At 37.6% G+C, this 27053-nt stretch overlaps 1 protein-coding gene and 2 pseudogenes across 1 annotated transcript in view; 1 reads left to right on the top strand and 2 right to left on the bottom strand.

Moving 5' to 3' along the window:
* Positions 1-3053: 3053 nt before the first annotated feature.
* LOC120882554 (ATP-binding cassette sub-family A member 3-like) overlaps positions 3054-27053 on the bottom strand; it is a 208714-nt gene continuing 184714 nt past the window's right edge. The window contains exons 28-31 of the mRNA XM_040266571.1: positions 4669-4856; positions 4066-4236; positions 3473-3663; positions 3054-3073 (exon numbers count right to left, since the gene is read on the bottom strand). Coding sequence (XP_040122505.1) covers positions 3054-3073; positions 3473-3663; positions 4066-4236; positions 4669-4856 — 570 coding nt within the window. The remainder of the gene's footprint in view (positions 3074-3472; positions 3664-4065; positions 4237-4668; positions 4857-27053) is intronic.
* LOC120875785 lies at positions 13963-14699 on the bottom strand (annotated as a pseudogene).
* LOC120875769 lies at positions 24931-26032 on the top strand (annotated as a pseudogene).

The raw sequence follows: 27053 nt of genomic DNA, 5'->3' as shown, positions 1-27053 counted from the left end.
ACCTAACATTACAGGTTCCTATGCAATATTGCTTGTTACAGCATTATTGTTCCATCACCAGTCACATCCACAACTGGGTATTGTTTTTGCTTTGGCTTCATGTCTTCATTTTTTCTGGGGTTATTTCTCCACTGATCTCCAGGAGCATATTGGGCACCTACCAACCTGGGGAGTTCATCTTTCAGAATCCTATCTTTTTACCTTTTCATACTGTTCATGGAGTTCTCAAGGCAATAATACTGAAGTGGTTTGCCCTTTCCTTCTACAGTGGACCATGTTTTGTCCTCTAGCTTAGTGGTTCTTTCCTCAGCTGTGTCCAGTCTACTGAAACCATCAAAGGCATTCTTCATTTCTGTTAGATTTTTGATCTCTAACATTTCTTCTTTGTCCTTTCTTAGGATTTCCACTTGTCTGCCTACATTGCTCATTTGTTCCTGAATTCTGTCTACTTTGTCCATTATAGCCCTTGGTATATCAATTATAGTTGTTTTCAATTTCAGGACTGACAATTCAAACATCCTTGTCATATCTGGTTCTAACATTGCTCTATGTCTTCAAATTGTGTTTTCTGATTTTTTGGTGTTCTTTGTGTTTTTTTTTTTTTTTTTAATAGCCAGGCTTCCTGGGAAGGAGGATGGCTATAAATAGGCATTTTGTAATGTGGTGATGAGGGCTTCCCTGATGGCTTAGTGGTAAAAAATCTGCATGCCAAAGCAGCAGACATGGGTTCTATCCCTGGGTCAGGAAGATCCCCTGGAGAAGGAAATCACAATCCACTCCAGTATTCTTGTGTGGGGAATCCCATAGACAGAGAAATATGGCAAGCTACAGTCCATGGGTTTGCGAAGAGTTGGATGCAACTTAGTGATTAAACAACAACAAGAAATCTGGTGACGAGTTGTTGGGGAGAGGAAGTGTGCTATAGGCTGTGTATATCTCAATTCAGTGAGCCCATGCCTCTGCACTGTGAACTTTACAAGTGTTTTTCAGTTCTTTCTCCTCTCTTTTGTGGAGCGTGATGGCTAAGAGTTGGCTGGAACCTCTCTGAGGTCATTTAGGCTCTGATAATACCCTAGAGCCTTGTCAAGGTTCTGGAGGTAAATATCACAGTATGTAGGAAACCTCCATAACTGGCCCCTCTGGAGTGGTTACCCTTTAGAGGTGTCCACACAGTACTTTCAGCAATTCAATTGCAATTCAGGTTTTCCCACCTTGGCACTGGTTGCCCTTGGATTTTCTGTTACACATTCTCTGATCTGGTAATCTGTGATTCCCTGTATTTGCCTATCTGTCCAATATTGGCTGCAGTGGTTTGCCCTTACTTCTTTTTCAGATCCTAGAAGATTTGTTGATTTTTTAGTTTGTTAAGCTTTTTAATTGTTACTAGGACAGAATGTCAGTTTTTAACCTTCTTACATTCTGGGCTGGCAGCTAAAGCATTTGTTCATTTTTGAAGGTCCTTGCTTAGTGGGAATCTTAGATTAAGCTTCTCACACTGCAGTGGGTTCAAAGTTATATCAGTACTGGTATTGAAATATGTTTCAAGGAAAGCCAATTTTTGCATTTTATTATTGTCTCTATCAGGTTTTAGCTTGATAATTTTTTTCTGTTCTGTTTTGGTTCTTTGAATTTTTTTCTCCCTTTTTTCTGAGTCTAAGCAAATAATTAAAAGCATATTTACTTTATGTTTTCCAATATGTATTTTTATTTTAATAGTGGTACATTTCTGAGAGAATAATCTGTCATGCTGTAGAAAGAGGAACTATTTTCTCTGTGGCCTTTTAAAAAAATGAATGATGTCTTAAATTCTTTGCCACTAAAGGGAAGTATTTAATTGAAACAGTCTTCTAATTCCTAGAGATAATTTTAGGCTGAAATGTATATTTAAGTTGCCTTTCACATGTTATATTTCTTTCTTTATTCCTTTTCTGGATAATTTTTATGCATAGGTCCCATACATAAAGGGACCATCTTTTATAGTTTGTTATCTTTAAATGGGGAAGTTTTATTTGAAATAGCTAATTTGCTCAAGGATAGCATGGGGAAAGATTGCCAGTTCAGTAACTTTCCATATGTAGTTTCACATCCAAGCTATTGTGTTCATCACCTCTTTTAAGACAAGTTTGGCCTCAGTTTTTTGTGTCCTCTATTACCTTCAAGTTAAATAGGATATTGGAATGGCTCATAGTATATATATATGCTTCTGTGTGGTTAATTGTTTTCAACACTGCATACAAAAAATCCTCCACAAATCTTTCCATATGAATGAATGGCTAAACGAATATCCAACTGGCCTGATGGACATATTTATTAGAATATTCTAATATAATTAATACTAAATTAATGATCTTTCCTATATTATGGTTCTTCTTCTCTAATTGATCATCCCCCCCCCCAACTGCCTCTCGCTCTCTCTCTCTCTCTCTCTCTCTCTCTCTATCTATCTATCTAAGTTGCTTCAGTTGTATCTGACTCTGTGCGACCCCATAGATGGCAGCCCACCAGGCTCCCCTGTCCCTGGGATTCTCCAGGCAAGAACACTGGAGTGGGTTTCCATTTCCTTCTCCAATGCATGGAAGTGAAAAGTGAAAGTGAAGTTGCTCAGTCGTGTCCGACTTCTAGTGACCCCATGGACTGCAGCCTACCAGGCTCCTCCATCCATGGGATTCTCCAGGCAATAGTACTGGAGTGAGGTGCCATTGCGTTCTCTTCTCTCTCTCTCTCTCTCTCTCTCTATATATATATATATATATATATATATATATATATATATGTTCATTTCCTATAATTTCTTCCTCTCCATGCTTACTGTCACTTCCTTAGTGCAGGCCAACACCATTTATTGCTTTATCATTGTTATAGACTCCATGCTTTTAAACATGCATCCTAACCATCTGGCTACCACACTGTTGATAGAGTGATCATTCAAGTTAAAGACTACAAATAAAGTAGTGAGAGTACAAATAAATAGAAGCTGGCTATAAATTTGTTTATCATGAGCACAGAGAGGCACTTGCTGAAATCAGTACACAAAGGCTGAATAAATTTTTATGTCAAACATCCAGTTCATTTCCTTGAAAGAAGAAAAGGGGATTTGCATTTCATAAACATTGCCTGACTCAGTAATCAGGGAATGGCAGAGGAAAGATGCTCAAAAAGAAGGGAAACCTTAAGAATTATCAAGGATAAAAAATAGAGACTTAACTTCAATAATTTAACTCTAAATGAATAAACTTGAATGGATGTATCTTACTAGTTAATTCCTACAAGAGACTGGTGAGAACCTCTGCTATTTTGAGAAAGCTTCTTAGCATAATCAGGGATAAATTTACAGAAAAATTATTTCTAAAGGAGCCTAATATAAAAGCTCAATAAACATCAATTACTTCTGGAAAAAAGTTATTGAGTACATGCAGCAGAACAACATATGTGACTTAAAACAATTTTCACAAGTAAGCCCTATCTACATTACCTGGGAAATTTGTCTCAATGAAGTTTTTGAACTCCTCTAGTTTATCTTCATTATCATCAATGTTAATCTTTGCTGTCAGAGTATATATATTACCAAACTTGTTCTTGAGGTGACGTGGGCTGCCTAGGCACTTGAACTTCCCCTTTACCATGATGGCCAGCCTGGTACAAAGGGCCTCACATTCTTCCATGCTAGAGGCACAAAGGATATATGGATGAAGAGACTCCCTCTCAGAAGCAAAATTCTATATTTCAAAACAGAGCTACGATTATAAGGTAACACTTATAGTAAGAAGGCTTTACATTGCAAGTGATCATTACTAAGACAATATTTGGAAAGAGGAGATTTAAAAATTCAAAGCAGTTGATTTCTAAATTCACAAGAGAAACACTTTCCTGACTTCCTACCTTCTACCAAGTCTGGATTTCAGAACTTAACTGAGTATTCTAGATTTTACCCAGGAATCAGCATTTGCTCACAGTCCCTCTTATGTACTTCACGTACTTAGACAAGTTCACTAACATATCCCTGACTCAAACTAATTCTCTCTTATACTCTTCTAACTCTCATCCAAGTCTCCTAATGGGTCATACCTGTGGGAAGATATGACGATAGCTTTGCCACTATTACATATCCATGTAACTGTGTCCCACATATGGCGCCTGGCTACTGGGTCCATGCCAGTAGATGGTTCATCCAGGAAAACAACTGAGGACTTTCCCATTAGGGCAATAGCAGTATTCAATTTACGTTTGTTTCCTCCACTTTATTGTCAAAGAAGGAGAGAGAAAGTGGAGGAGAGAGAAGAAATAAGGTTATCATTAATTCAACAGAATTAGCTCATATATCCACAATGCTGTGTATACACCAACTCATTTTCATTGAGATGACTTTTGGAAGGGTATGCTTTTTAGCATCATCAACAAATATTTTTGTTTTGAAGAGATAAATAACCATAGGGATACAGGAATGCATGTGTTCTTTTTGAAATGCAAACGCTACAGATCATGTCTGCAAAAGGTTGACTTCATACAAATGTGATCTGCATCTGAACCCTGACGGGAAGTAAGGCTATGTCACCGTCATTGCTTCTGTGTGACAGAGTTGTCAGGTTGAGTTTACAGGCATTCATTCTAAACAGCAGAAATACAGATGGGCAGTAAGCAGCTTAATAAATAAGCAGCATAATGTCTTACCTGTATGTGCAGACCAGCTTGTCAGCATGGGTTTCCATGTGCATTGAACACAAAAAGGTTTCCACATACATGCCAATGTCTGGCTCAGGAACACCCCGCAGCCTGGCATACATGATCAGCACTTCCCGACCTGTCATGTGGTTCAGCATGGGGTCAGATTGAGGACAATAGCCAATTCTTGACCTAATCTGAATCAAGAGGGTAATTCATAAGCAAGAAACCTAAGTTGATTATTCCATTGAACATACAGTAACATGGATGAGAGAGAAAACCTGAAGTTTCTAGCCCATGCCAGCAAGAAGATGTGATACTCATAGAGCTCTGAATAAGAATTATTTCTTTTTCAGTCTAAGGAAACTTTACACCTGGAACCCACTGTAGTAAAATGGAATACTAATATCCCTCACTGGAATTTTCAGTACATATCTATTGTGCACTGCAATGCAGCCAAGATAACTCTTTGTTAGATGAAATTGCATATTCAAATATCACTAGGAAGGAGCCATTCAATTAAATCTATTAAAATAATGTATAGAATTTCACTTCCAATAGTAGCCAGTAACTTCTATTAAGCCAACTATCCCACAGATGAAAATTATCATATACATTATATATATGTTCTATGGGCTTCCCTGGTGGCTGAGATGGTAAAGAATCTGGCTGCAATGTGGGAGATCCAGGTTCAATCCCTGGGTTGGGAAGATCCTATGGAGAAGGAAATGGCTACCCACTCCAGTGTTCTTGTCTGGAGAATTCCATGGACAAAGAAGCCTGGTGGGCTATTGTCCATGGGGTCACAAAGAGTCAGACATGACTGAGCGACTAACACATATCCTTATATATTGAATTGGCAAAAATGTTCATTCAGGTATTTCCATACCATCTTACAGGAAAACCCAAACAAACTTTTTGACCAACTCAATATATATAAATACAATAATAAATAAGTTTAGCTATATAGAAATAAAAAGCTTCTGTACAACAAAGGAAACCATTAATAAAATGAAAGGGCAACCTACCAAATGGAAGAAAATATTTGTGAATTATATACCTGATAAGGGGTTAATATCCAACATATAAAAGAACTCACAACTCAACATCAAAAAGACAAACAATCTGATTTAAAAAATAGGCATAGGACCTGAATAGACATTTTTCCAAAGGAGATATACAGAAGGCCAACAGTACCTGAAAAGGTTCTCAACATCATTAATCATTTAGGGAAATGCAAATTAAAACCACAATGAGCTTTCACCTCACACTTGTTAAAATGGCTATTATCCAAAAGATAAGAGATAACAAATGCTGGTGAGGATGTGGAGAAAAGGGAACTCTTGTGCACTGTTGGTGAAATGTAAATTAGTGTAGCCACTATTGAAAATAGCATGGAGATTAAAAACAGAAGTATCGTATGATTCAGCAGTTCCACTTCTGGGTAGGAAAAAAATGAAAGAAGGAAATGAAAATCCTCCCTAACTCAAAAAGATATTTGCACCCTACGTTCAATGCAGCATTATTTACAATAGCCAAGACATAGAAACAACCTGTCGATATATGAATGGATAAAGAAGGTGTGGTATATCTATACAATGGAATATTACTTTAGCCATAAAAGAATATTATTTTACTTTACTTCATTGAAGAATAAATCTTTGAACCTTTCTCAGAAATTATGATTGTTTCAGTTTTTTCTATTCTATTTCTTCTGAGGTCAGTTTTACTAGAAAATTAGTTTTACTAAAGATTTAAATTTTATTTGCATGAAGTTGAATCAAGTAATTTGTGTTTCTTATAATTTCTTTTCAATGAATTTGTGTTCCCTCTCTTTTTTAATAAGTTCATCCATTTCTTTATTTTTACAAAGTTCTAGTTGTTTTGACTTCTTAGTTAGTTGGCTCTATATTTTTAATATTAATTTATATACTTGTATGCATTTATACTTTTATCTGCTTTCCTTCCATTAATTTTTTTCTGAGGCAGGTGTTTATAAGCTGTTTATTTTTATTCTTTTTAAAATTGAAATGCATATATATAAGATTGTTTTTTATTCAATTTTTTCAATTTTTAATTTTTATTCAATTTTAATCAGAGAATATATATTTTTATACTTGGAAATACTGTTTTTCAAATGTATGGCATAAAAATATTCATACTCACAAATGAATTATTTTTGAGAGATATAGAATTTGATATGTATCAGTCATGTTTACCATATTGACTATTGATTAAGTTGCTTATGTATTTTTTGTTTGTATTTATTTTCTACTGACATGATCTGTCTTAGATTAAAGAAGAGAATTAAACATTTCATATATTGGGTTGGCCAGAAAATTCCTTCTTTTTTAAAGTAAAAATAAAAGACATGTTTTTCATTTTTACCAAGAACTTTATTGAACAATGTATTCACCAATTTGTTCCATTACCTTCTGCTATTTTTCAAGCAACTTCATAATTCCATCTTCCCAAAACTTTTTATTTTTTTGAGCAAAGAACATTTCCAGGTACCTTTTACAGTCTCCCAAGGAATTGAAATTTTTTCCATTAAGAGAATTTTGTAAAAACCTAAATAGATGAAAATCTGAAGGTGCAAAGTCTGGTGAATACCATGGGTGAATCAGAACTTCCCAGCCACCCTGTAACCACTAGTTTTGGCATGGTTGTCAAAGAAACATGTGGTCTTGCATTATCCTGATGAAAGGTTATGCCTAATTCTGGATGCCTTTCATGGAGTTCTGCCTTTAGTTGGTCTAATTGGTAAAACTATTTTTTGGAATTAATCACTTGATTTTCCAAAAAGAGCTCATAATACTCCCTTCCAATCCCACCATATACACATCACCTTCTTTACATCAAGACCAGCCTTTGGTGAGGTTGGTGGTGGTTTATTTCACTTGCTTCAGATCTCTTCTATTACACATTATTGTACAGTATCCACTTTTCATCATCTGTCACAATTTGTTTTAAAAGCAAAATGTCTTCATATCATTTTGGTAGAGAATCACGTGCAGAAATATGTTCAAGATTTTTTTTTTTGCTTAACTTACATGTAACCCAAACATCAAAGCAATTAATATAACCAAGCTGGTGGAAATGATTTTCAACACTTAATTTGGTTATTTTGAGTATGTTGGCTATATCCCCCATGGTACAACATTGATTGTTCTCAATTAATGTCTTGATTTGATCTCTGTCAACTTCAACTGACCTACCCGACTATGGACCATCGTTCATGAGAAATCTTCGGTATGAAACTTTGCAAACCACTTCTGACACTTAAAAATAAAATTCTAGAAGGCTTTTATTATCTCTGCCCAGGGAGATAGATAGGACTTAATATTTTCTGTAAAGGAGAAGGTTCCCATTAAAATTGTTTTGTCACAGGAGGTAACGATATCAGATTAGGTTTGGTGCAAAATTCTCTAGTTTTGCTAATTTACCAGAAGACATATATATATATATTTTCATTTAAGATTTGTGCCGCAATCATGTTTCCCTGTTGCAACATAGTTTTTGTAATTTTCACAATTTTTCCTGGTTGTTTTTTCTCTCTCCAATCTTTATTTTTCTTTAATATACATATTTAATTGAAGTATAGTTGACTTACAGTGCTTCAAGTAAACAGCAAGGTGATTCAGCCAGACATATACCCATTTATTATTTTCCAGATTTTCTCCATTATAGGCTACTACAATATATTGACTATATTTCCCTGTGCTACACAGTAAATGTTTGTTGCTTGTTGCCTATCTATTTTTTAAATTAGAAATCTAACATTCTATTTATATTAAGTCAAACAAGTGAAGTCAAATGGCAAAATTTTTTAGTTAAAAATGGCAAGTTTTCTAAAACATATGTATGTTATACATACTATTTATATATATGTAAACAAAAGCTTCTATACTACACTTGGTAAAGGTTTGAGAAAGAATATTAAAAAAAAGAAGAGATGAAGAAATTGGAAAACAAACTAAATGAAACAGAATATGAAATATAAAAAGTGAAACAAACTAGATAAAAGTAAAAGATCACCATATAGTCCAGCTGTTTTTAAACACGGCTACTAATTAGAAATATATCTGGAGATTTGGAGAAAAAATTTTGTATTTTTCAAAAAATTCCAAGAAAATGTTGATATGCATTTGGATTTTAAGAAATGATTATAGGTTTTTCTATTAAATCATAGTTTTGGTTTATATAAATTTCTATTTTCTTAATTGACCAGTCATGATACAATGGTAAGTGAGTAATAGTTGCACAATCACAATAGTAAAAAATGTTTATCAGTTTTCACAACCAACAGCCAGATGAAAAATAAAAGACAATTACAATTGCAAACCACAATGGGAACATGATTAACCTAACAACATAAAATAATTACATACAATTTTGGGGGGGGGGTGTCAAGCAGTGATGTGGTAAGTCGAAATGCATACATGCACATGTTTTCATGCACACAGCCAGTCTATGTCTTTTGGTTGGTGCATCTAATCCATTTACATTTAAGGTAATTATCCATATGTATGACCCTATTAGTTTTCTTAATTGTTTTGGATTTATTTTCTGTAGATCTTTTCCTTTTTTTGTTTTTCGCCTAGAGAAGTTTTTTTAGCATTGGTTGTAAAGCTGGTTTCAGTTCAGTTCAGTCCCTCAGTCATGTCTGACTCTTTGCAACTCCATGGACAGCAGCATGCCAGGCTTCCCTGTCCATCACCAACTCCCAGAGCTTGCTCAAACTTTTGTCCATTGAGTCAGTGATGCTATCCAACCATCTAATCCTCTGTTGTCCCCTTCTCCCCCTGCCTTCAATCTTTCTCAGTGTGGTGCCGAATTCTCTTAACTTTCACTTGTCTGGAAAGCTGTTGATTTCTCCATCAAATCTGTATGACAGTCTTGCTGGGTAGAGTATTCTTGGTTGTTGGTTCTTCCCATTCATCAGTTTAAATATATCATGCCATTCCCTTCTGGCTTGTAGAATTTCTGTCAAGAAATTAGCTTGTAATCTGATGGGTGTTCCCTTGTATGTTATTTGTCATTTTTCCCTTGTTACTTTCAATATTTTATCTGTCCCTAATTTTTGTCAGTTTGATTACCATGTGTCCTGGTATGGTCCTCCTTGGATTTATCTTTCCTGGGATTCTCTGTGCTTCCTGGACTTGGTTGACTACTTCTTTTCCCATGTTAGGGAAGTTTTCAGCTATTACTACCTCTTCAAATATTTTCTCAGGTCCTTTCTCTCTCTCTTTTCCTTCTGGGACCTTTATAATGCCAATGTTGGTGCATTTAATGCTGTTCCAGAAGTCTCTTAGACTGTCTTCACTTCTTTTCACTTAAAAAAAAAATTCTGTTCTGCAGAATTGATTTCCACCATTCTGTCCTCCAGGTCAATTGTCCATTCTTCTGCCTCAGTTATTGAGTTACTGATTCCTTTGAGTGTATTATTCATCTCTGTTCTTTAGTCCTTGTAGGTCTTTGGTAAACATTTTTTGCATCTTCTCCATTGTTTTCCTGCGATCTGGATCATCTTCATACTGTTATTCTGATTTTTTTCTGGAAGATTGCCTATCTTCTCTTCATTTATTTATTTTTCTTGGATTTTATCTTGTCCCTTCATCTGGGATATAGCTTTCTGCTTTTTCATCCAGATTAACTTTCGGTGATTTGGTTTTTGTTCTAGCCTCTGTGGGATGATGGCTCTTCTGCTTCTGTCTGCCCTCTGATGGAGGAGGCTAAGAGATTTGTGTAAGCTTCCTGATGGGAGGGACTGGCAGTGGTAAAAACTGGTCTTGCTCTGGTGAGCAGGGCCTTGGCTAGTGAAGCTTTAATTCCATTATCTGCTGATGGGTGGGGTTGTTATCCTTCCCTGCTAGTTTTTTGGCCTGAGGTGACCCAGCCCTTGGGGCTAGGGCTCTATGGTCAGGTTAATGGTGACCTTCAAGAGGGTTTATGCAAAGACGACCTTTCCAGACTGCTGCCACCAGTGTGCCTGTCCCTGTGGTGAGCCTCTGCTGACCCATGCCTCCACAGGAGACCCTTCAACACTACCAGGTAGTTTTGTTTTAGTCCCTTGTGGAGTCACTGCTTCTTTCCTCTGGGTTTTGGTGCATGCAAGATTATGTCCGTGCTCTTCATTTAAGACTGGAGTCTTATTTCCCCCAGTCCAATGGAAGTCCTATAATCAAATCCCATGGACCTTCATTCCCTGGGATTCCCAGTCCCTTTGTCAAAGCCCCAGGATGGGAAGCCTGATGTAGGGTTCAGAAACTTCACAACAGTGGGAGAACTTCTTTTGTATTAATGTTCTCTGGTTTGTGGGTCATCCACCAAGTGGGTATGGGATTTGACTTTTATCGTGATTGTGCCCCTCCTACCAACCTGCTGTGGCCTCTTTTTGTCTTTGGATGTAGGGTATATTTTTTGGTGGGTTCCAGCATTCTTCTGAAGCTTCCCAGGTAGTGCTAGTTGTAAAGAATCCACCTGCCAATGCAGGAGACACGAGAAACTTGGGTGATTCTGGTTCAATCCCTGGGTCAGGAAGTTCACCTGGAGAAGGGAATGGGACCCCACTCCAGCATTTTTGTCTGTAAAATCCCATGGACAGAAGTGTCTGGCAGGCTACAGTCCATGGGATCACAAAGAGTAGACATGACTGAGCAATGTACTATGCTGGACCCAGAACAGGTGAAATAACTCAATGTGTAACTCAATGAAACTATGAGCCATACTGTGCAAGGCCACTCAAGATGGAAAGGTCATGGTGGAGAGTTCTGACAAAATGTGGGCAATTGGAAAAGGGATTGGCAAATCCCTTCAGTATTCTTGCCTTGAGAACCCCGTGAACAGTGTGAAAAGGCAAAAAGATAGGACACTGAAAGATGAGGCCGCAGATCAGTAGGTGTTCAATATGTTACTGGGGAAGAACTGAGAAATATTTCCAAAAAGAATGAAAAGGCTTTGAACCAAAGAGGAAATGATACCTAGCTTTAGATATGTCTGGTGGTAAAGGTAAATATGATGCTGTAAAGAACAGTATTGCATAGGAACCTGGAATATTAGGTCCATGAATGAAAGTAAATTGGATATAGTCAAACCAGAGATGGCAAGTGTGAACATTGACATTTTAGAAATCAGTCAACTAAAATGGATGGGAATGGGTGAATTTAATTCAGATGACCATTATATCTACTACTGTAGGCAAGACTCCCTTAGAAGAAATGGAGTAGCCCTCATAGTCAACAAGAGTCCAAAACACAGTGTTTGGTTGCAATCTCAAGAAAGGACAGAATGATCTTGGTTCATTTCTAAGACAAAGCATTCAACATCACAGTAATCCAAGTCTATGCCCCACCACTAATGTCAAAGAAGTTGAAGTTGAACAGTTCTATGAAGACCTACAAAATCTTCTAGAACTAACAGCAAAAAAGATGTCCTTTTCATCATAAGGGACTGAAATGCAAAGATAGGAAGTCAAGAGACACCTGGAGTTAACAGGCAAGTTTGGCCTTGGAGTACGAAATGAAGCAGACCACAGGCTAACGAGTTTTGCCAAAAGAACACCCTCATCATAGCAAATACCCACTTACAACTACATAAGAGATGATTCTACACATGGACATCAGATGGCCAATACAAAAATGGCCAATACAAAAATCAGATTGATTATATTCTTTGCCACTGATGATGGAGAAGTTTTCTATGGTCAGCCATAACAAGACTGGAAGCTGACTATGGTCTAAGATCATGAGCTCTTTATTACAAAATTCAGGCTTACATTGAAGAAAGTAGGGAAAACCACTACGTCATTCAGGTATGACATAAATCAAATCTCTTACGATTACACTGTGGAAGTGACAAAAACATTCAAGGGATTAGATCTGATAAACAGAGTGCCTGAAGAACTATGGACGGAGGTTCATAATATTGTATAAGAGGTGGTAACCAAAACCATCTCTAAGAAAAAAAAATGCAAGAAGGCACAATGGTTGTCTGAGGATGCCTTAGAAAAATCTGTGAAGAGAAGCAAAAGGCAAAGGAGTAAAGGAAAGATATACGCATCTGAATGCAGAGTGCAAAAGAATAGCAAGGAGAGACAAGAAAGCCTTCATATGTGAACAATGCAAAGAAATAGTGGAAAACAATAGAATGGGAAAGACTAGTGATCTCTTCAAGAAAATTAGAGATACTAAGGGAAAATTTCATGCAAAGATGGGCACAATAAAGGACAGAAACAGTAAGGAACTAACAGAAGCAGAAGAGATTAAGAAGAGGTGGCAAGAATACACAGAAGAACTATACACAAAAGGTCTTAATGACCCAGATAACTATAATGGAGCTGGCATTTACCTAGCACCAGACATTCTAGAGTGCAAAGTCAAGTGGGCCTTTGGAAGCATTATTAAGAAAAAAGCTAGTGGAGGTGATGGGATTTCAGCTGAGCTACTTCAAATCTGAAAAGATGATGCTGTGAAAGTGCTGTACTCAATATGCCAGCAAATTTGGAAAACTCAGAGGTGGCCACAGGACTGAAAAAGGTCAGTTTTCATTCTAATCCCAAAGAAGGGCAATGCCAAAGAATGTTCAAACTACCCCACAATTGCACTCATCTCACAAGCTAGCAAGGTGATGCTCAAAATCCTTCAAGCTTGGTTCAGCAGTAGGTGAACCAAGAACTTCCAGATGTACAAGCTGTATATAGAAAAGGCAGAGGAACCAGAGATGAAGTTGCCAACATCCATTGGATATTAGAAAATGCAAGAGAGTTCTTGAAAAACATCTACTTCTGCTTCATTGACTATGCTAAAGCCTTTGACTGTGGATCACAACAAGCTGTGGTAAATTCTGAAAGAGTTGGGAATACCAGACCACCTTACCTGCCTCCTGAAAAACCTGTATGCAGGTCAAGAGGCAGCAGTGAGAAGTGGACATGGAACAGCAGTCTGGTTCAAAACTGGGAAAAGAATATGTCAAGGCTGTATATTGTCTCTGTGCTTATTTAACTTATATGAAGAGTACATCATGCAAAATGCCAGGCTGGATGAATCACAAGCTGGAATCAAGGTTGTTGGGAGAAATATGAATAATCTTAGACATGCAAGTGATACCACCCTAATGGCAAAAAGTGAAGAGGCACTAAAGAACCTCTTGATGAAGGTGAAAGAGGAGCTTGAAAAAGCTGGCTTGAAACTCAACATTAAAAACCTAAGATCATGGCATCTGGTCGTATCACTTCAAGTCAAATAGATGGGGAAAAAGTGAAAACAGTGACAGACTTTATTTTATTTATTTATTTATTTATTGGATAGGAAATAGCATTTATTGGTGAGCATGATTAAGGAGGGGACAGCACTGATGCTCATGAGTTCAGGGCCCGCCATTTGTCCAGGGGACCACGATTAGGGATGTATTTGACCCCACAGCCATCTGGGATTAGTCGCTTTTCTGCCACCATGTTCTCAAATTATCCGCGTTGAATTTGGTAAATCCCCACTTCTTAGAGATGTGGATCTTCTGGCGGCCAGGGAACTTGAACTTGGCCCGGAGGAGGGCTTCAATCACATGTTCCTTGTTCTGCAGCTTGGTGCGGATGAACATTATGACCTGGCCAATGTGGACCTTGGCCACTGTGCCCTGGGGCTTTCCAAAGGCACTGCGCATACCTGTCTGGAGTCTATCAGCTCCAGCGCAAGACAACATCTTGTTGATGCGGATGACATGGAAGGGGTGGAGCCGCACTCGGATGTGAAAACCATCTTTGCCACAGCTTTTCACCATGTACTTGTTGGCACAAATACGGGCAGCCTCCAGGGCTTCAGAGGAGAGCTGCTCATACTCATCTGACACCATGTGGCCACAGAGTGGGAACTCATCCACTTTGGCCTTCTTATGCCCCAAGTCGAAGATGCGAATCTTAGCATCAAGGACACCTCGGCAGAAGCGAGACTTTGGGTACAGCTTGTTCTTACAATACCGGTAACACTGGGCGAGGCGGCAGCCCATGGTGACACCAGGATCTTCAGTGGCGTGCCAAAGGGAAAGAGCAGTGACAGACTTTATTTTTCCTTGAGCTCCAAATCACTGCAAGCATGACTGCAGCCATAAAATTAAAAGATGCTCGCTCTTTGGAAGAAAAACTATGACAAACTTAGAATATTAAAAAGCAGAGACATCACTTTTCTGACAAAGGTCTATGTAGTGAAAGCTGTGGTTTTTCCAGTAGTCATGTAATGATGTGAGAGTTGGACCATAAAGAAGGCTAAGTGCCAAATGATTGATGCTTTTGAACTGTGGTGTTGGAGAAGACTCCTGAGAGTCCCTTGGACAACAAGGACATCAAACCAGTCGATCCTAAAGGAAATCAACCCTGAATATTCATTGGTGAGACTGATGCTTCAGGTGAAGCTCAAATACTTTGACCACATAATACAAAGAGCTGACTCATTAGAAAAGACCCTGATGCTGGGAAAGACTGAGGGAAGGAGGAGAAGGTGGTGACAGAGGATGAGATGTTTCGATGGCATCACCAATTGAATGGACGTGAGTTTCAGCAAACTCCAGGAGATAGTGAAGGACAGGGAAGTCTGGTATACTGCAGTCCATGGGGTGGCAAAGAGTCAGACACGACTGAGTGGCTGAACAACAACAAAGCATTCTCCTGTCTATGGTTGTTCAACAGCTAGTTGTGATTTTGGTGCTCTGGCAGGGGAGGATGAGTGCACTTCCTTTCACTCTGCCATACTGAACCAGAAGCCCTGACACATTTGATCAATCACAGCACTTCATACATGGCACAAATCTTTTCTTGCATTTCAGTAGTGTTTTTAATTTTCTTGAAATAACAAAGCAAATTATGATGAAAATATTCCTTTTTTCTTCCTTCTTCAATATTAAAGTAGCTATACAAAAATTCACCAATTTTGAAAAGTTTTTGTTTTTTTAAAATGCACTGAGAAGGAAAAGAAATAAAAGGAATCCAGATTGGAAAAGAAGTAAAACTTTCACTGTTTGCAGATGACATGATCCTCTACATGGAAAACCTAAAGACACCACCAAAAAATTACTAGAATAATCAATGAATATAGAGAAGGAAATGGCAACCCACTCCAGTATTCTTGACTGGAGAATCCCATGGATGGAGGAGCATGGAGGGCTGCAGTCCATGGGGTCACACAGAGTCAGACATGACTGAAGTGACTAAGTAGCAGCAGCAGCAATCAATGAATATAGTAAAGTTTCAGGATATAAAATTAATACACAGAAATCCCTTGCATTCTATACACTAACAATGAGAAAACAGAAAGAGAAATTAAGGAAAAAAATCCCATTCACTATTGCAATGAAAAGAATAAAATTCTTAGGAATAAATTTACCTAAAGAGACAAAAGATCTATCTATCTATCTATCTATCTATCTATCTATCTATCTATCTATCTATCTAAAACTATAAAACACTGGTGAGAGAAATCAAAGATGATACAAGTAGATGGAGAAATATAACATGTTCCTGGATTGGAAGAATCAAGATAGTGAAAATGACTATACTACCCAAAGCAATCAATAGATTCAATGCAATCCCTATCAAGCCACCAAAGGTATTTTTCACAGAACTAGAACAAATAATTTCAAAATTCATATGGAAACACAAAAAACCTCGAATAGCCAAAGCAATCTTAAGAAAGACTAATAGAACTGGAGGAGTCAACCTGCCTGACTTCAGACTACACTACAAAGCTACAGTCATCAAGACAGTATGGTACTGGCACAAAGACAGAAATATAGATCAGTGGAACAAAATAGAAAGCCTAGTGATAAGCCCACGCACCTATGGACACCTTATCTTTGACAAAAGAGGCAAAAATATACAGTGGAGGAAAGACAATCTCTTTAACAACTGATGCTGAGAAAACTGGTCAACCACCTGTAAAAGAATGAAACTAGAACACTTTCTAACACCATACACAAAAATAAATTCAAAACAGATTAAAGATCTACATGTAAGACCAAATTATAAAACTCTTAGAGGAAAACATAGGCAGAACACTCTCTGACATAAATCACAGCAAATCCTTTATGATCACCTGCCAGAGTAATGTAAATAAAAATAAACAAATGGGACCTAATTAAACTTAAAAGCTTTTGTGTGACAAAGGAATCTATAAACAAGGTGAAAAGACAGCCTTCAGAATGGGAGAAAATAATAGCAAATGAAGCAACTGACAAAGAATTCATCTCTAAAATACAAGCAATTCATGCAGCTCAATACCAGAAAAATAAATGACCCAATCCAAAAATGGGCCAAAAAATTAAACAGACATTTCTCCAAAGAAGACATACAGATGGCTAACAAACACATGAAAAGATGTTCAACATCACTCATTATTAGAGAAATGCAAATCAAAACCACAATGAGGTACCATCTCAGGTCAATCAGAAAGACTGCCCTCACAAAGTCTACAAACAATAAATGCTGGAGAGGGCGTGGAGAAAGGGGAACCCTCTTACAGTGTTGGTGGAAATGCAAACTAGCACAGCCGCTATGCAGAACAGTGTGGAGATTCCTTAAAAAAACAGAGATAGAAGTGCCATATGATCCAGCAATCCCACTGCTGGGCATACACACTGAGGAAACTAGAATTGAAAGAGACACATGTACCCCAAAGCTCATTGCAGCACTGTTTCCAACACCTAGGACATGGAAGCAACCTAGATGTTCATCAGCAGACAAATGGATAAGGAAGTTGTGGTACATATACATAATGGAATATTACTCAGCTATAAAAAAGGACACATTTGAGTCAGTTGTAATAAAGTGGATGAAATTGGAGCCTATTATAGAGAGTGAAGTAACCCAGAAAGAGAAACACCAATACAGTATATTAGTGCATATATATAGAATTTAGAAAGATGGTAATGCTGACCCTGTATGCAAGACAGCAGAAGAGACACAGATGTAAAGAACAGACTTTTGGATTCTGTGGGAGAAGGCGAGGGTGGGACGATATGAGAGAATAGCTTTGAAACATGTATATTACCATATGTAAAACTGATGACCAGTGAAAATTCAATGCATGAGGCAGGGCACCCAAAGCTGGTGCTCTGGGACAACCCAGAGGGATGGGGTGAGAGAGGGGGTCAGGATGGTGGGACACATATACACCCATGGCTGATTCATGTTGATGTATGGCAAAAACCACCACAATATTGTAAAGAAATTAGCCTCCAGTGGTTATGTATGGATGTGAGAGTTGGACTGTGAAGAAAGCTTAGTGCCAAAGAATTGATGCTTTTGAACTGTGGTGTTGGAGAAGACTCTTGAGAGTCCCTTGGACTGCAAGGAGGTCCAACCAGTCCATCCTAAAGGAGATCAGTCCTGGGTGTTCATTGGAAGGACTGATGCTAAAGCTGAGACTCCAATATTTTGGCCACCTGATGCGAAGAGTTGACTCACTAGAAAAGACCCTGATGATGGGAGAGATTAGGGGCAGGAGGAGAAGGGGACAACAGAGGATGAGATGGCTGGATGGCATCACCGACTCAATGGACAAGAATTTGAGTGATCTCTGGGAGTTGGTGATGGACAGGGAGGCCTGGTGAGCTGTGATTCATGGGGTCGCAAAGAGTCGGACACGACTGAGTGACTGAACTGAACTGAACTGGAAAATAAAATAAAATAAAATGCACACTGATATGATAGCTGTCACAGTACAATCTAATAAAAGTTTTTTGAATGAAGTTAAAGACAACTAAGCACTACTAGAGCCATCTTACTAGCCCAATGAACCTTTAGACCCATCTGAATTACTTGTTTTTCTTTTCAGATCTCTTATAGTTTCTGCCTTAGGGAGGTTGTTTGTGTGTCATTTGGTGCAAAAAATATTCCTAACTTTTCCATTTCCCTTATAAAGCATTAGTGCCCCTTTTGTCATCTTTTTGCTTTTAGGCATTCCAACTTGTTTTATAATAAGGCTGGTTCTCCTTTTATTTTTTTTCCCTGGTATTTACAAAGGCTTATGTTGTACAAATAGCTGTGAAAAGAAGAGAAGCGAAAAGCAAAGGAGAAAAGGAAAGATATAAGCATCTGAATGCAGAGTTCCAAAGAATAGCAAAAGAGATAAGAAAGCCTTCCTCAGCGATGAATGCAAAGATATAGAGGAAAACAATAGACTGGGAAAGACTAGAGATCTCTTCAAGAAAATTAGATACCAAGGGAACATTTCATGCAAAGATGGGCTTGATAAAGGACAGAAATTGTATAGACCTAACAGAAGCAGACGATATTAAGAAGAGGTGGCAAGAATACACAGAACTGTACAAAAAAGATCTTCATGATCAAGATAATCACGATGGTGTGATCACTCACCTAGAGTCAGACATCCTGGAATGTGAAGTCAAGTGGGCCTTAGAAAGCATCACTACAAACAAAGCTAGTGGAGGTGATGGAATTCCAGTTGAGCTATTTCCAATCCTGAAAGATGATGCTGTGAAAGTGCTGCACTCAATATGCCAGCAAATTTGGAAAACTCAACCGTGGCCACAGGACTGGAAAAGGTCAGTTTTCATTCCAATCCCAAAGAAAGGCAATGCCAAAGAATGCTCAAACTACCACACAATTGCACTCATCTCACATGCTAGTAAAGTAATGCTCAAAATTCTCCAAGCCAGGCTTCAGCAATACGTGAACTGTGAACTTCCAGATGTTCAAGCTGGTTTTAGAAAAGGCGGAGGAACCAGAGATCAAATTGCCAACATCCGCTGGATCATGGAAAAAGCAAGAGAGTTCCCGAAAAACAATCTATTTCTGCTTTCTTGACTATGCCAAAGTCTTTGACAGTGTGGATCACAATAAACTGTGGACAATTCTGAAAGAGATGGGAATACCAGATCACCTGACCTGCCTCTTGAGAAATCTGTATGCAGGTCAGGAAGCAACAGTTAGAACTGGACATGGAACAACAGACTGGCTCCAAATAGGAAAAGGAGTGCGTCAAGGCTGTATATTGTCACCCTGCTTATTTAACTTCTTTGCAGAGTACATCATGAGAAACGCTGGGCTGGAAGAATCACAAGCTGGAATCAAGATTGCTGAGAGAAATGTCAATAACCTCAGATATGCAGATGATACCACCCTTATGGCAGAAAGTGAAGAGGAACTAAAAAGCCTCTTGATGAAAGTGAAAGAGGAGAGTGAAAAAGTTGGCTTAAAGCTCAACATTCAGAAAACAAAGATCATGGCATCTGTTCCCATCACTTCATGGGAAAGAGATGGGGAAACAGTGGAACAGTGTCAGACTTTATTTTTTTTTGGCTACAAAATCACTGCTGATGGTGACTTCAGCCATGAAATTAAAAGACGCTTGCTCCTTGGAAGGAAATTTATGACCAACTTAGCTATCATATTGAAAAGCAGAGACATTACGTTGCCAACAAAGGTCCATCTAGTCAAGGCTATGGTTTTTCCAGTGGTCATGTATGGATGTGAGAGTTGGACTGTGAAGAAAGCTGAGCGCCGAAGAATTGATGCTTTTGAACTGCAGTGTTGGAGAAGACTCTTGAGAGTCCCTTGGACAGCAAGGAGATCGAACCAGTCCATTCTAAAGGAAATCAGTCCTGGGTGTTCTTTGGAAAGACTGATGCTGAAGCTGAAACTTCAGTACTTTGGCCCCCTGGTGGGAAGAGTTGACTCATTGGAAAAGACCCTGATGATGGGAGGGATGGGGGCAGGAGGAGAAGGGGATGACAGAGAATGAGATGGCTGGATGGCATCACTGACTCGATGGATGTGAGTCTGAGTGAACTCCGGGAGTTGGTGATGGACAGGGAGACCTGGAGTGCTGCAATTCATGGGTTTGCAAAGAGTTGGACACGACTGAGCGACTGAACCAAACTGATGTTGTACAAATGGTATCTTTTATAAATATACACTCACATGTCTTTTAAAATCTTTGAAACTTATTGAGCCTTGTTTTCATCTTACATATAACCAGTTCATCTAAATAAATATTCTTTGAATGAAAAAATAGCATTATTTTTCATTTGCTGGGTACAATGTTATATATTTATTTATATTAAGCCTGGTAAGTTTTTCTTTTAAAAGAGTCTATATTAATGATTTTTAATGTCTTTGTTCTATCATGGTAAGAAAGAAGTCTGTTAAAATTAGCTACTATAATCATATAAGTATCAGTTTCTCCTTGAATTCCCCTTCTTTTTTGTTTTATAAATTTTAAGACTGTATTCTTAAACACCTAAAATTTTAAACTGTTCTTCTGATGAAAACCATGTAGTTACATTCTTCTAACTGTAGTAATAGTCATTGCCTTAAAGTTTTGTTTAATATTATAGCATAAAGTAGTCACATTATTATATTATAACATAAAGTCATATATTATAACATAGTCAAATTAATAAATCAAAAGAAAAAATGAATCATCTAGTTTACTTCTAGACTGTCCAAATTAGACTGTACAAATAACATTTTAACTTCATTTACAACATTTGGAACTTGTATATGTGCATTGCCATATGTATCAATTCTATTTTATAATTCTCATTAATATTATTTTAAAGATCAATGCACATTGACATTTATTCATATGTTTATAAGTTTTATTTTATTTTCATTTTCATTCCTCTCTTTTATTGAATGCCTTTTGTCATGGATCAGTTTTTGCATTCTTGAAGTGTAAATGCTTCGTGCTCAGTCGTTTAGTCATGTCTGACTCTTGTGACCTCATGGACTATAGCCTGCCAGGCTCCTCTGTCCATGGGACTTTCCAGGGAAGAATATTGGAGTCAGTTGCCATTTCCTACTCAGTAAATGCTTTAGTATTTCCTTTAGCAAGAGTGTGCTTGTAGTAAGAAATCATATATTTTTTTCCTCTGAAAAAAATTTTTTTTCTCATCACCATATCTGTTAACAGTTTTGTTAATATATAATTAATGTAAAATACATTGCACATATTTAAACTGAACAATGTGACAACTTTGATAAATATACAAACAGTGAAACCATCACCATAGTCAACATAGTCAATGTATCCAACATCCCCAACAGTTTCTGTGTATCCCTTTATAATCCCTGCCTCCCACTCCTCCTTACCCCCCTACTCTTCAGATAATGACGGATGTACTTTCTGTCACTGAATTAAAGTTTTAAAAAGAGTTCCATGTAAAAAGAATCATATAGTTTATATATATCTTTAATCCAACTTTTTTCACTTGGCATAATCACTTTGAGCTTCATCCATATTGTTGCATGCATCCGTAGTTAGTCCATTGTACTGCTGGGTAGTATTCCATTGCATTCTTATACCACAATTTGTTTATCCATTCACCTAGAAAGGGACATTTGGATTGTTTCCAGTTTGGAGGATATTACCAATAAAAATGCCTTCACTTTTAGAGGATATTTTTGCTGGATATAAAAGTTTTAATCTCACTTCTGAATATTAATGCAAACTCCTAAAAAAAATACATAGAAATCCAGCAGCCTCCTGAAACCTGATGCCTTTTGAGCAACTAGAGTTTATTCTAGGATGCAATAATGAATTAATATTAGAAGATATAGATATATATAAAATTTATCCTATTAACAGATATAAGGAGAAAATAGTAGGACCTTCTCCATGGATACCGAAAAAGCATTTGATAAAATTTAATACTTGTTCTTAAAAACACTCAAAAATGAAAATAAATGGCTAATTTATTTTCATGATTCATCTAAAAAGAAATCATTGTTGGATACACAATATCCTAGGCACAACATAAACAGTTCTCATAGATCATAAATAACAATTAGACAAGGCAACTCCTTAACTGTTGTGGAACAAGATAAAATTGTAGCTCCATGACTATGTCTGAAATAAGACAAAGACAAGGATAGTCTTCAATCACAAAAATAATTGAACAACTTTCTTTCTGACTAGCATATATAACTGGTACTTTTATTTTGATAATTTGTTACCTTGCTTTAATCTTCCTACCTCTGTCTGAAAATACCAGATTTCCCCTAGTTCCTGTAGCTTCTAATCTCTATTTCTTTCTAATCTCCAGCAGAAGCTCAAATCCTGTAACAATCCCTTCCCTTCTTACTTAGAGCCCTTCAGTTCTTCTGTTGTGCATCTCTCTTTGCTGCAGCAAGGTAAATAAACCTATATTTGTTTGACTACAGGTATGTTTCCTCTGATTTTAGCTAAAGAGTTTTACTATACCAATGACATATTCAAGTGGCCATGAAAGAGAAGATTGATATATATTTACCTACTTAGAAGTTTCTGCAGGACAAAAACAATGTAAGCAAGTCAACAGGCACATAAAATATATTTGGAACTCATATTACAGAGATTAATAACATATGAAGAAATAAAAGAAATAAAGAAAAATGTCAATAATTTAAAATGTGTAAAGAATATGAAAAGACATCACAAGAAAGGAAATGACTTTTAAAAATATAAAATGTTGAAATGATGTCAGAAAGATGGTGACAGAAAGTGATGTCAGAAAGAAATAGGATTTTAATTTTCCCTCTCTTCACAGATGCACTGAATAAACAGCTACATAGTTGAGAGATTCTTATACTCTGAATGACAGGAAATACTCACAACACAATAGGTTGGAAAAGCTGAGACACACTAATGAAATAAACTCCATCTTTGGATTACAACTTGGATGTACTCCAAATCCCAATTTCTTCCTGAGTAGTGAAGATTTTGGACCACACATCTAATGTCCCAACTTCTATGGCTTCCAATTGAAAGTCCAGCTCCCAAATCACCCAGGTATGAGACTGAAAGGAGCTTGACATTTGTGTGTCCCCAGGACCATATGAAGCAAAGAAGTCATTCTTAAACTGATATGTAAGCACTTTCCCTGGTTATAAACACTTGTTCTCCAGGCTCAGTGTAAAAGGAGCAGGTAAAAATACTCCAGATTCTTCCTGGAAAGGGTTAGACTGCATATTTTTCAAACTGCTGCTTGAGAATCATGTTTCTACCTAGTCTGTACCTGGGAGGTGACTGCAGGAAATTAGCAGAATTTTAGGAGCATAAACAGTATATACAATGCCACATCTTTCCCAGCTGTGGCCTGAAGTTTGGGCTTCCAATTAGGTTTCATCCAGGAGCTGACCAGGCAGGCAGTTTAGAAGTTTTCTAGGAGTTTGTGCATGGGCAAATTTCCTCTCCTTCAGGGCACCAGTGGAACTTGGCATACCATAATCTCCCAGGGGCCACTGAGAACAAAGATGGCAATTTGGACAAAAAGAAAGATTTGAGAGGCACTTGAGAATCTTTAGTCAGGCTGATGGGCAAGGATCATCTCCTATATGAGGCCAGTCTGTCAAGACTAGGAGAGATGGCTGTTTCATTTAAAGTATAAAAACCGATATGAACATTTGAGGAAAATGAAGACAGAAATAAAAGAACAAACAAAAGAAAAAGATAAACATCAGAAAACTGACCCTAATGGGATGGAGATAAATAGTTTATGTGACAGAGAAGTCAAAATTGTGGTCATAAAGATGCCTGAAGAGGTCAGGAGAGCAATGTATGAAGAAAGTGAGAATTTCAACAAAGAGAAAAAAATATGTAAAATTACTGTAAAATATGTTAAAAAAATCAATCCCAAATATCCACTGGTGGGACTGATGCTGATGCTGAACCTCCAATACTTTGGCCACCTGATGTGAAGAGCTGATTCATTGGAAAAGACCCTGATGCTGGAAAAGATTGAGGGCAGGAGGAGAAGGAGGAAACAAAGGATAGGAAGGTTGGGTGGTATCACCAACTCAATGGACATGAGTTTGAACAAACTCCAGGAGATAGTAAAGAACAGGCATACTGCAGTCCATGGCATCTCAAAGAGTCAGACATGACTTAGCAGCTGAACAACAATAACAAGAACTAAGCAAAAACCTCTTTATAGAGGTGAAGAATACAATAACTGAACTGAATATTTCAGTAGAGAAAATAAACAGCAGACTAGATCGAGTGGAAAAAAGTACCAGTTAATTCAAAGACAGGAAAGGGAAATCATTCAGTCAAGAGGAGCAAAATGTTTAAGAAAGAATAGAAAAGAGGGAAGGTAGTTTAAGGAACTTATGGGTGACAATCAAGTGTACCAATATCTGTATTATGGAAGTCTGAAAAAGCTAAGAGAGAAAGAAAGGGACAGAAAGTTCACTCAGAGGAATAATGGTTGGCCACTCTTTGCTACCCAGAGAGGGGTGCATTGTTCTGGGTTCTTGTCATAAATTAAAGGAAAACTTCCATCATGTCTGGAGCCTTTGATGCCCAGCAAATGAAAGAGGTGTATGACCTCAAATTCCTTGCAGCAGGAACTTACTTAGGTGGCATCAACTGTAACTTTCAAATGGAACAATTAATCTACAAAGAAAAAGTGATAACATCTACGTCATAAATCTGAAGAGAACCTGGGAGAAGTTTCTGCTGGCAGCTCATGCCATTGTTGCCTTGAAAACCTGGCTGATATCAGAGTCATATCCTCCAGGAATACTGGTCAGCAAGATGAGGTAAAGTTGCTGCCACTGCATCCACTCCTATTCCTGGCTGTTTCACTCCTGGAACATTCCCTAACCAGATTCAGGCAGCCTTCAAGGAGCTATGACTTCTGGTGGTTGCTAATCCCAGGGCTTACCACCAGCTCCTCCAGAGGTATCTCATGTTAGCCTACTTACTATTGCTCTGTGTAACACAGACTCTCCTTCCCACTCTGCAGATATTACCATCTATGTAACAAGGGAGTTCACTCTATGGATGCTGTCCCAGGAAGTTCTGTGCATGCACGTATCATCTCCTATGAAAACTTGAAGGCATGAAGATCATGTCTGATCTCTACTTTTCAAAATTTTTGAAGAGACTGAAAAGCAAAAGCAGGCCACTTCTGAAATGGATGTAAGCATGAGAAATTTCAAGATGAATGGTTTGCTTCAGCTTCCAAATTTATTGTTACTCAGCCCTAGGTTGCAGACTAGTCTGAAGGTGCCCTCCATGCTTACTCAGAAACTTCCTACCAAAAACTGGAGCACTCAGCCTGCATTACAGACCCGTCTGCAACTCCCAATGCTCAGGTCACTGAATGGATAGGAACTACCACTGAAGCTATTCTCCCATAGACTCTTTCATAGAAAATGGAATAAGGATGTTGGAAAAGAAACAACTTCAAAAAAAAAAAGAAAAGGAAAGAAAGAAAAAAAAAAAAAAGTCTGAGAATGTCCCAAACTGGAGGAAGGAAAACTAAATCAAGGAAGTTGAAAGAAAGCCAAAAAGATAAACCAAAGAGATCCAGACGAAGATACATTATAATCAAATTGTCAAACATTAAAGAGAAATTTTGAAAGAAGAAAGAGAAAAACGTGCCAACCAGGTTGATGCTCTCCGCATCAGGTGGCCAAAGTATTGGAGTTTCAGCTTCAACATCAGTCCCTCTAATGAACACCCAGGACTGATCTCATTTAGAATGGACTGGTTGGATCTCCTTGCAGTCCAAGGGACTCTCAAGAGTCTTCTCCAACACCACAGTTCAAAAGCATCAATTTTTCAGTGCTCAGCTTTCTTTACAGTCCAGCTCTCACATCCATACATCACCACTGGAAAAACCATAGCCTTGACTAGATGGACCTTTGTTGACAAAGTAATGTGTCTGCTTTTTAATATGCTATCTAGGTTGGTCATAACTTTCCTTCCAAGGAGCAAGCGTCTTTTAATTTCATGGTTGCAATCACCATCTGCAGTGACTTTGGAGCCCAGAAAAATAAAGTCAGCCACTGTTTCCACTGTTTCCCTATCTATTTGCCATGAAGGATATGCAGATGACAGGATATTATATATAGAAAACCCTGAAGACTCCACAGAAAAACTACTAGAACTGATAAACAATTTCAGCAAGGTAGAAGGATATAAGATTAACATACAGAAATTAGTTCTGTTTATTTGCACTAACAATGAAATATCAGAAAGGGAAAATTAAAAAAAAAATCCCTTTAAAAATTGCATCACATGGTAGCTCTAGTTTTAGTTTTTTTAAGTAACCTCTGTATTGTTTTCTGGTATTGATTCCTTCCTATTATTAATTTTAATAATTGTGCTGTTTGTCTCTGTATGTTCATTCTTTATTTCTTCTATGTCTTTGTTAATTGATTCTTGCATTTTCTCCATTGTATTTTCGAGGTTTTGGATCATCTTGACTATTATTATTCTGAATTCTTTTTCAGGTAGTTTGCCTATTTCTTCTTCATTTACTTGGACGTGTATGCTTCTAGGTTGTTCCTTCATTGTGCAGTATTTCTCTGCCTTTTCAATATTTTTTTTAACTTATTGTGTTGAGGTCTCCTTTTCCCAGGTTTCAAGTTTGAATTCTTTCTTCCTTTTGGTTTC

Source organism: Oryx dammah, unplaced genomic scaffold (genome assembly GCF_014754425.2).
Source record: "Oryx dammah isolate SB20612 unplaced genomic scaffold, SCBI_Odam_1.1 HiC_scaffold_2, whole genome shotgun sequence".
Lineage (NCBI taxonomy): Eukaryota > Metazoa > Chordata > Mammalia > Artiodactyla > Bovidae > Oryx > Oryx dammah.
Note: the sequence above shows the minus strand (reverse complement) of the source record. Positions and strands in the feature narration are given on the sequence as shown.